General features: G+C 50.2%; 1 protein-coding gene across 1 annotated transcript; it reads right to left on the reverse strand.

Moving 5' to 3' along the window:
• Positions 1-7651: 7651 nt before the first annotated feature.
• On the reverse strand, positions 7652-10289 carry HOXA13 (homeobox A13). The gene is made up of 2 exons (XM_008063844.2): positions 9920-10289; positions 7652-9215 (listed from the first exon to the last, which is right to left on the reverse strand). Exons 1-2 carry the CDS (start codon positions 10287-10289, stop codon positions 8971-8973), a joined length of 615 nt encoding a protein of 204 aa, XP_008062035.1. The 3' UTR covers positions 7652-8970.
• Position 10290: the final 1 nt, after the last annotated feature.

The raw sequence follows: 10290 nt of genomic DNA on the forward strand, positions 1-10290 counted from the left end.
CGCCCTGGCGGGGACGGTGATCCGTAAACCTTGCGCTCCGCTCCACCCGCCTTCTCGGGCGGATTATCGGAATAAAGTATGTCCAGGCGCCTCTGCAGCCTCCGCTTCTTCTTGCAGCCGGAGGGATCCAGGCAGCAGCGGGAGGGCGCCGGCGGGTGGTGCCTGGGCAGGGTGGCCTCGGCGCGGTCAGTGTGCACCCCGTTCGGTCCACTCGAGGCCTTGTCTCTGCATCTGTTGTGCTGGGTACATTTCCAGCACAGTCATTCAAGCGACGTGAGTTGCAAGGATCGTCACTTGATCGGCAGCCTAACACCCTCTCACTCAAAGGGAGGAGAAAGCTGGGTGTCCAGGAGTACCTTCAGACCCCAGACTTCCCAGTCCCAACTGGCGGAACTGCTGGGATGCCCACTTCTCTCCTTGAGGTTGGCTTGAGGGCAGCAGCTGCCGCTTTCTTCAAATCTGGGAATTCCAAGTCCCCAGGGCTTGTACTTGCAGCCTTTGGATTGCTCAGCCTGTGGCTCGTGGGTAATGCCAACGCCAAGCTGCCTTCACACACCACTTGCCTTCCCAAAGCTGTCTTGCTTGGCCTCTTCCCTTCTTTCTCATCTTCTGGGGCCTTTGGCCTCTTCAGATGCCTCTGCTACGCTGAACAGAAGCTGAGGTGCCACTGGAGGGCACCCAGGACTCAGGTACAGGGAAGGAAGGCTGTTAGGTTCCAGACTCTTCCCCCAATCCGGGCCTCCACCAGAGCCTGGACCGGGTGTCCCACCTCCTCCTTTGCAACACTCCATCCCAAGGTCTCACCATGTCTGGCTTCTTTCCCTTCCCCCACCCTCCCTAACACTTCCTCCTTCTCTTCTGGGGACCCTGTTCCAGCTTTTCCAGGCTGGGCAATCCAAATGGGATAGGGCTGGGAGGGGTCGGGCCCATTTGATACACTGAATCATACTCCCAGTTGGCTACAGATTTTTCTCTCTCAGTGGATTGCTTAGGCCACTATCGATATTTTGCTTCTTCTTGCTTGACTGAGCCCTTACTTCCCTCTGTCCACAAATGTCACACTGTTTCTAGAAAGCTACACAGAAGAGTATTTCAACCCTGGTGACTGTGTTGCATACAGGTGCAAGAGTCGGCTGGCAGGACCTGGGTGGAAATGGCCATACAGCCCTTCCCTGGATTGTAGGCTAGGACTCCATTTGGGAAATCCCTCCTTCCACATAGGAGGTTTCCTGAGGGGGACATGGGTATTCCATGATGAGCTAGGGTGGTAGGTTGTCTGAAAAGGCTCAGGTCTCCCAGTATTTGTTCTCAGAGAATGGTTTATCGTCAGATCATGGCCAATCCATCTTATTTCCAGGAACTGCCCAGAGGCAGCACTGAGGTTTCGATAAAATATCAGGAGACCCACCTCTATTACTACCAGGTGGAGGCCTGGGTTAATTTGCCCCTCTGTCAAGAGGCATCCCACCCTCCCCCAAGCTACCCTACACTTCCCTAAAGAGGAGAACAGGTAATGCCTTGAATTTGACTTCATAGTACTTGGTCTGACTGGCAGGTTCAATCATTCTCCAATGCCCCTAACCATCCCAAGAGTTCCATCCCCTTTCCCTGGCACAAGAGGGTTGAGGTACAGAGCTCAGCTAAGGGTCACAAGGATCCAAGCGATCTGGTTATCCTTTAGGTTGGTGGATCCCAAACTGATGGCAGAAGTCGTGATTTCTTCCTATGAGAACTATTTTTATTGTCACTGACTCATTAGAGATTTTATATTTTCCTACAGAGTGGGGACAAATGGGGTGGGGGGGAACTTCGAAGGGTGAAGCCCTGGTTCTCAGCATCTGTCTTCCATTCCTCCTGCAGCTTCAGCCCAAACGGGTTTCCCCCAGCAGAGTGTGTCTTCAATAAAGAGGACAAAAGAGGGTGGCCCAGCCCAAAGGCTGACTCTAGTCCTTGGGTCTCAGTCCCCACAGCTGTGGCTCACAGGAAGCCCTCACGCCCCAAGTTCTAACTGCTTCCCAGGGCAGCTGCATTTCAATGTGAAGGTCAGTGGTGGCTCACATTCTAGGCTTGAGAAGCGCTCCCACCCCGTCTAACTCTGCCCTAGGAACCTCTCCCACTGGCCTTGCCCGGCAGGTCTGCAGTGGGACCCAGGCACAGATAATTCCTCCTGCTATACAAGCTCCACAGCCCAGCCCACCCATGCAGCCCTAGGGGTAAAATCCAGCTATTTTGTTATCCAAGAAAAGAAATCATTTGCAGGTCTTTGGTTCTCCTGAAGAGATAAACTCAGTGGCAGGTGAGGTTTCATTAAGCTTAAGCTATGGATTCACCACCAGGCCTGATGTTCTGACCTGCTGCTGGCAGGCTGGAAGTGCGGTGGGGGGTTCCCTCCCTTGCAGAGCACAGTGAGGGATTCTTGGGGTCAACGAGTCAGGGGTTTTTACCTTGGCAGAGTGCACCTCACTTCTCAGTGCCGATTTTTGGCAGGAGGAGGGCATCAAGGGTCTCACCAAAACCGAGCTATGCAGGAGAGGCACCCTAGCTGGGTCTTGACTCCCCTATTTTCTTCCTGGTTAGGCTGATCCTGCCAGGCCCCTTGTTCCTACCAGGCCAGAACTCCTATCCAGCCATGTCCTCTCCCTGGGACTTGCAGGCACTCCCTTCTTGCCCCGGCCAGGCCTCTGCGGGCTCCGAATTCTCCTGGGCTGGGGCCGACCCCGCTCTTCTGAGAACGGGACATGACTTGGGCCAACCCTGACTGCGGGGCTCCTTTCCAACAGGCCTGGGGTCGGGATACTTGGAAATCGAGAAAGAACCCTTGATTCCAGTGCAGGAGCCCAGGCTATCAGGGCCCGCTTGCAGCAGGAGCGACGGTACCGCCAACTGTGCGTCCTCCGCCTTCCTGCGGCCGCGGCCGCGACCGGCCCTGACCATGGAGGCGGCCGTGGCGCGGAGGACTTGACCTTTACGGCGCGAGAGGAGGGCGCTCGCTGAGCCGCGGGGAGGGGGAGCCTACTCCTTTCAGCCTCTTCTACCCAATAGCAGGCTGGACAACCCACGCATGCTGCGCCGCTCGCCTTCACATCCCCCTCCATTTTGTGCAGTGTCCGCAGCCCCGCGGCGGTAAACAAAGCCCCCAGCACCGCTCTCATCACCCTTGTTGCGAGCGCCTGTCCCCGATCCCCCAGGCCAGGAGGCTCAGGGCTAAAGACAAGCGTTCGGCAGCCCCCTCCAGAGCGCTCTTCTCTCGCCCGACGCCCTCCGCCCTCCGCCAGCGCCAGTCGGGCCCCGGCGGGGGCCAAGTTCTCGTGCGCGGGGTCCCGGCCTCGGGCTGCGGGAGGCGCCGGAGCCCACGGCCGAGCCGAGCGGAGCGTGGCAGAGGCGCGGGGCGCAGCGAGGCCCGAGGCTGCCTCCCAGCCCTGGCGGAGGCCGCGGCGGCCCGGAGCGCCCGGATCTGGTCGTTCGGGGCCACGGCGCGGCCCTGAGCGCCAGGCTCGCCCTCTGCGCCCTCGGATCTCATCCCATCGCTGGGCTCTGGGCTCAGAAAGCGGAAGTATCTGGTGGCGAAAAACGCGGTTTCTTTTCAGCCCGTCTCAAAACCCCTTTTAGAGAAAATGCTCCTGTCAAGTTTTATTTCCCGTTGCAAACCACCTTCCACTCTGCCAAGAATTAAGACCGGGAGAGATTAAATACCCGATTATTCTCTTGGGGAGGGAGGGGCGGGGCGGAGAAGGGAGCACCCGCACAAAACATTCGTTTGAGTCGGCTGGTCCTTATCAAACAGCGCCCAGAGAGCCCTCGAAGGCTCGCCCGGCCTGCGGCGACGTCAGCTGTAGCTGCGGGGCGACTCACCCGCACCGTCCCCGGCCCTCGAGGTTCCGCTGCCTCGACCTCCGCCTGCCATCCTGCCGCGCGCGCCCGGGGTGGCGTACCAGCCTCCCAGGGAGGCCGGCTCCATGAGGGTTTGTTCCTCCATTTTGAGCAGGGGGGGTTACGAGGAGGATTTGGGGCCGCGCCTCTGTGCCCGAGAGGCGCGACATCGGGCCGCTCTCGGAGTCCACAGCCGCCCTCTCCCGCTCGTCCACACCTCCGCGCCCGGGGGGAGGCCCGGCGTGGCCGCACGGCCACTCGCGAAACGTGGGAGATCTCTGAGACGCCGTTGTGATGATTCCTGCCCAGGGAATCCAGCTCTTCTGCGGCGCGAGGGCCAGGCAGGAATGAGATCAACGGTGCCAAGGCCTCGTCTGCGCTCACGGGGGAATCTTTTCTGCGCCAGTCTTTTTCCTCCCCTTTAAAATAAAATTAAAAATAGCAAGCACCTCCCAGCCATTCGTCGGAGCTAGGTAGGTGCGCGAGGATCGAGTGGGTATTTCCACAAAAAGTGAGGCCGGCTGTTACATACCCGGCGGCCTAGCAGATGAAAACTTAATTAGCGTGCCTGTCCTAAAACCTAGGCATAAATCTCCCCGGGGCCTTTTGGATAATGCCACATCTTTGCTTATGAAAAATGGCATGTGAGCGACTCGCCACACATTTCTCTGATTCTCCAGGTCTTGGTCTGCTGACACGCATTCGATCAAGTTTTAAAGGAATGCGCATAAATCAGCAAGCCCCTAGCTTGTCCTCGGGAGAGGTCCGCAAATCCAGAAGGGTGCCTCCGAACCCATCGGGTCTGGGGTGAGCTGTCCCCGGCAACCTCCTTCTCCGCTCCTGAACTCGGAAATTCGCAGAGGCAGGCAGAAGCCACCATCTTCACCCAAACCCCTAAGCACATCGCAGCAGATTGCAGTCCGCATCTATGCCGACGACGCAGTAAAATCCGAGTCGTTAACCACCGGCACACAAATGTCACCCTCAGCTGAATTTCACTGCCTCGAGGTGAATTTCTAAGAAAACATGTCAATTAGGTTGAATTTTTAAGGAGTTTCCCCCCTTTTCCTTCTTTAAAAACTTTTTTTTTTCCTTTTCTGTGTGTGTGTGGGGGGGGGGACCCAGTTTTAATGGATGGCTTCAGCTCTGCATCAATCATAAATAGTAGTGAAATGCATAGTGACATTTTACAATCACCCACTTAAAAAGACTTAATAACTATGAGGGTACGAAGAGCAGATGGAAAAAGTAGGTTTTTTTTTTTTTTTTTAAGTCTCATCTTTACAAACTTTTTAAAATTCAGGATGACTTTTCCTTTTTAGGAAAAAAATACTTGAATTGGGTTTTTAACAACACTATCCATGGAACAGTGGCTGACATTATTATTTCTATTTTTCCAGAGGTGACTGGTATCCTCTGGGATATCTTTGTTTATAAAGTTTTTAGGCTAATTGTTATTTGGGCATCAGGGAGTGATAAAAATCCATGCCCACCTCAGGTTATCTGGTAGATCTGTGGAAATTTTAAATACGAGGACAGTTAGGTAAGACTGACACTATCAACAACCATTTTAGAATGGGTGAGACACACACACAACAACAAACAACAATAACAACCCTGAAATAGCTTCTGTCGTTACACTTTCAAAAATTGGAAGAGAGAAAAAAGAAGGCTGCTACTTTACCCCGGGCTCCTGCAGTGGTGGTGGCTTTCGAAAGGGGCGGTATTCCGGCTGCAGAGCTGCTGTTGGCCTCCTTCCTAGGCCTGAGGCTCAGAATATTTCTTACATCTAAAGAAAAATATCCCCCGTCAACAGAAGAGTCCCCTTTGGAGCTGTTCTTAAACACACAGTTTGATCCAGCTTTGAGGGGATTTTCCACCACTTTAAACATTTTGGGAGAAAGTTGTTACTTTGGCTTGATGGCAGCTCATTTAGAAACAGAGTGCTGTGGAACAAGAGGTGGGAAGGTGGGTCTGAAGCAGCATTTTCATGTGTTTCCACAAGTGGAGTGAAAATCCTCAGGGCAGCAACATATGATTGCACTCCATAAGACCATTCGACATGTGTGTTTCCATACCAGGCTGTTTTTGAGACAACTTTGGAGATTCTTTTCATAATTCCCCATCTATAAAGGAGTTCTGAGTCCTCAGGAGAGGTCGGAGAGGTTTCTGGAGGCCAGGTTTGTAACTAACACCTATTATTTTCCATAAAATGATGAATCTGGTTCTTCCATTTGCTATTACTTTCCTCTAACAGAAAGGTAAGATTCACCTGCATCTCAAAGTTCTGCATCCCAAAGCTACTGGTTCCACCAACATTTTAATACATAGCGGATGTGACAAAAACACATTACCCTATATGGGCATTAAAATATATAAACATACATATGTATTCTTTATGACTCTGAATACAGCACCTGATGTATTGTTAGGGGGTCAACAGTAGTTAAATCATCATTATAATTTTGATGGTGGTTGTTAATATTAAACATATTTATTTCTCCCACAAATCAAATGGCAGATTCACAAGCATCAATATAAGATTGCACACCACCTTGGAGTAGCGCTCAGCTCCAAGCTATTCAGAATAATGCTCCTTCTGCATCTAGAGTATGGTCATTTTGTAGACATGAAATGTTTAAGTTCTCCTTACTGACTTCTCAAGAGCTGGGTTTCTTTGAATTTCTAAAATGTAACTCTAGAGCTCTAGAGTTAGCAAGGCATCTGAAACTTTTTATTTGCTGTAAAGACTCCCTGATAGCCCTAATTAGGGTGGTAGACCACCTTGGAGGGCGAAGGCCAGGAAAGAATGGTTATTTAAGAACACCTCTTAGACTGTAACAAAATTGTACAGCTTTAAAGCAGATCTGCAGAAATCTGATGCAGAGCAAGCCACGTGAAGACAAATCAAACTTGGCCATTGAAGAAAAGGAGCAAAGCTTCATCAGCAAAGTACATTTTGTACCTCAACTCTACAAATCACCTTAAATTACAATATTTTGGGTCATCAGCAATTAATGATACGATATCTGTACAGATTCTACAAATATATATACAAGCACACACAAGCATTAATATGCAAATGTATACATGTATACACATATAAGATATCTATTTACATATATACAGGCACACGCATAATTTACATATATTCAAATTGGTTCCATCTGGAGCCAAAAAAATGAGTACTGAATCTCTAAAGCAAGTCAAGGAGGTAAGAGCTCTTGATTCCCTTGAAGTTGAAGAATTACAAGGAGTCTTGTCAACGCGAGGTGGCGCCCTTGATCTACTAATCCAGCTGAGGCCAATTCATGGGCTGTCAAAAGTCAAGGTCACAAATTGTCTTTTTTCGTCAAGGTCAAGGTTTAAGGCCTTTCGTAGTCCTGTCATTTCAACAAATATCAAAACCTGCCCTCTCAGACACATGCAGACCCAACAGCAGATTTTAAAATACGACAGCCTAGGCATTGCTGATACAAAACAACTGGTTTTCATTTTCCACAGGGAGCCTGGGAATTTATATTATCTCTTCCTCCTTTCTTTTCTCTCCCTTTTCAGAATACCTGACACTTTAATCTCCTTGAAGCACTTATCATTTTAAGGATTTTAGTAATAAGAAAGTTCTTCCTTTTCTTAAAAAATTTTGTAGCAAAAAAAAAAAAAAGCACTGAATAATAATAAAGAATGGTCCTTGGTTTCTGTAAGACAAACCCGCTCCTTTTCTTTCTGTGCAGTGCACATTTAGCATAGGAAAGTAACGAGTATTTTCTTCAAATTTTAACGGCAGTGACTATTTTATTAACAGATTTAATACCACTATATTACTACCTACAGATCTAAGATTTTTTTCATTTTTAGTAGAAAGATTTTAAAAGCAGGTGCACAAATACATTTTCACAGTGTGCTGAATGTCTTTATTTACAAGATATCATTTTATAGTGAATATGAACAAAACGAATGTGCTGGTTGAAATAACTGCTTGATTAAAAATGTGCTGTGAAGATGAATCTCTAATCTTTCTAATGCAATCTGATAACACAATAAACAAGGAAAAATACAAATCCCTTAATAGATCAAAATATAGAATGTAGACATCTAAATGATTTGAGGGAATGAATTTTCGCTCTGAGTTTGCTAAAAAATAAAGGAAGAAAATTATTTCTCCAGCAAATTGTTTTGTAAATATAGAGAAATGCCAATTTAAATGTAAAAATAAATTGTGTTCCAACCAAAGTCCATCACGTTTGGATGGAACCTCCCCGGAGATCTGACATAAAGCAAATTCTGGGGATCATCCGATGATTTAAAGATTGTTTTAAAAGATATCAAATCCTTTGGAAAAACAACTGATATTGGGATGTAAACATAGTCCAAATACCACACGATATGCTTGTTATTAGCAATTAAAAATTATTTTCAGAAGGATATTACAGACCCCAGGCTCCCCTGCAGCCTTAGAGGTGCAGCTGGTTGTTTTGACTATCCAGATAAATGAGCCTTGGAAAAGCTTTCTCTCCCTTTCTCCCTTCATAGCGAATAGTCCAAGACCATTATCTCAGTACCTTCTCTCTTCCCCTCTAAATCTATACATAAAATGTTCCGCAGAACACACAATGGTAGGAATTTCACTACGATTTACCTGAGCAGGCACATGCAAAGGGAATGGCGACCTAAGAAGGACAAGCAGATGTTTACAACAGCTTCTTGCTTTTGTAACCAATTTTCAGATTATTACCATCTAACACAGTGTCCTAAAATATAACGGTCACATAAATACTTACAAGATTTCAGTAACTGCGTAACTTATCTGAAATTGAGTATTTGGGGGTTGATGTTTGACTCTAGAGATTGTCATTTACCGGGCTGGTGAGGCTGGCGGGAGGACTGGCAGTCTTTACCGTTTCTCAAAGTTATAAACCAGTTGTAGATTCCACTACAGAGAAAATCTCCCTTAGGAGAGCAAAATGCCAGTGTCCCCCTCTTTCTCTTTCCCATTCTTCATTTGTTATTAAACATTATCTGGGCATTATCAATATCTGGGCAAAGCAACGAGTTCTGAAGCGTTTCTTCAAGTTGCCTTCTTGCTCCATTTTTAATCCATTAACTAGTGGTCTTCAACTTGTTGATGACTTTTTTCTCTTTAACCCTCCTGTTCTGGAACCAGATTGTGACCTGCCGCTCGGAGAGGTTCGTGGTGGCTGATATCCGCCTCCGTTTGTCCTTGGTAATGAATTTGTTCGTGGCGTATTCCCGTTCGAGTTCTTTTAATTGCACCTTGGTGTAAGGCACGCGCTTCTTTCTCCCTCTCCTGTAGGAGCTGGCATCTGAGGGATGGGAGACGACGTCTGAAAGATAAGGGAGAAGGCCAGTTACGCAGGAATCAGACCCCAGCCAGGACACGGGCGATAGCTCTATCTGAGCCACCCCCCTTGCAGCGCCCAAATGCTCTTTGCCACGCGCTGTATAATCCGGCCTTCTGCCAAAGCCTGGAGAGTCAGTGGGGAAGGTGGTTAGTTCTGCAAGGAAATGAAATGGCCCAGGGCTCCAGCCACTAACCCACCCGGGCCATCGTGCAGGAGCGGGCTTGGAGAGAGAGTCTGGCCCAGAGGCCCACACCTTAGTGCCAGGTTCAAGGTACAACACTTCTTTCCATGTGCCCCGGTCCCAGCACTCGACGTTTCTACACTGAAGCCATTTTTGAGAGCACCAGCAGGGAGGGGCAATTTGGGGAACTGTTTTCAGGTCAATTTCTCATCCTTAAGTTGGCATCAAGGGCTAAGAGAGGGCGGGGCACAGACGGAGATGGAAGCTAGCCGGGGATCCCTACAAGCTCCCACCCAGCCACCCCTCACCCAGGGAGGGCCAGGGGCCAGCTCGACTCAAGGCAGTGCAGGCAGCCCCAGCCAGCCGGGGCCAGGCTCCCAAGGGTGCAGCCATGCTAGGGCACACCAGGAAGAGAGCAGGGGGGCACCTGGGTGAGCCCCGGTGCGAGCGGAGGAGAAGTGGAGCCGAGCCGGAAGACCGGGGCTGGGAACAGGGCGCCATTTACCCGGCAGAGTGGACTTCCAGAGGTGGGGAGGCTGCGCCTGCTCTTTGGGGCAGTACATTTGGCCGTTCCAGCCGTTGGGCAGCGCCCAGGGCTGGTAGCTTTCCATGGGAAGACCCAGGGGCTCGTGGCGCGACTCGCCGGGGCCCCCGAGGCCCGGCACCACCGGCATATCCAGGTAGCCAGGCACGGGCTGATGATGGTGGTAAGGCCCGGCTGCGTAGCCCTGGTGGTAGAAGGCGAACTCCTTGGCGCGGGAGCTGAACTCCTCGGCCGCTGGGCCGGCGGTATCCATGTACTTGTCCGCGAAGGCGGCGGCGGCGGCCGAGGCGGGCTGCGCGCACGACTTGATGGCGTTGGGGTGCGGGCCCATG

This window comes from Carlito syrichta, unplaced genomic scaffold, assembly GCF_000164805.1.
Source record: "Carlito syrichta isolate Samal-C Ts95f unplaced genomic scaffold, Tarsius_syrichta-2.0.1 Scaffold307093, whole genome shotgun sequence".
In the NCBI taxonomy this organism is placed as follows: Eukaryota; Metazoa; Chordata; class Mammalia; order Primates; family Tarsiidae; genus Carlito; species Carlito syrichta.

Bases quoted from the DNA above. Each gene is read 5' to 3' on its own strand.
- HOXA13 (XM_008063844.2), bottom strand. From the start codon at position 10,289: ATGGGCCCGCACCCCAACGCCATCAAGTCGTGCGCGCAGCCCGCCTCG. The intron at 9,216-9,919 runs GTAAATGGCGCC...CTTATCTTTCAG, and splicing joins CTGGAAGTCCACTCTGCCGG to ACGTCGTCTCCCATCCCTCA.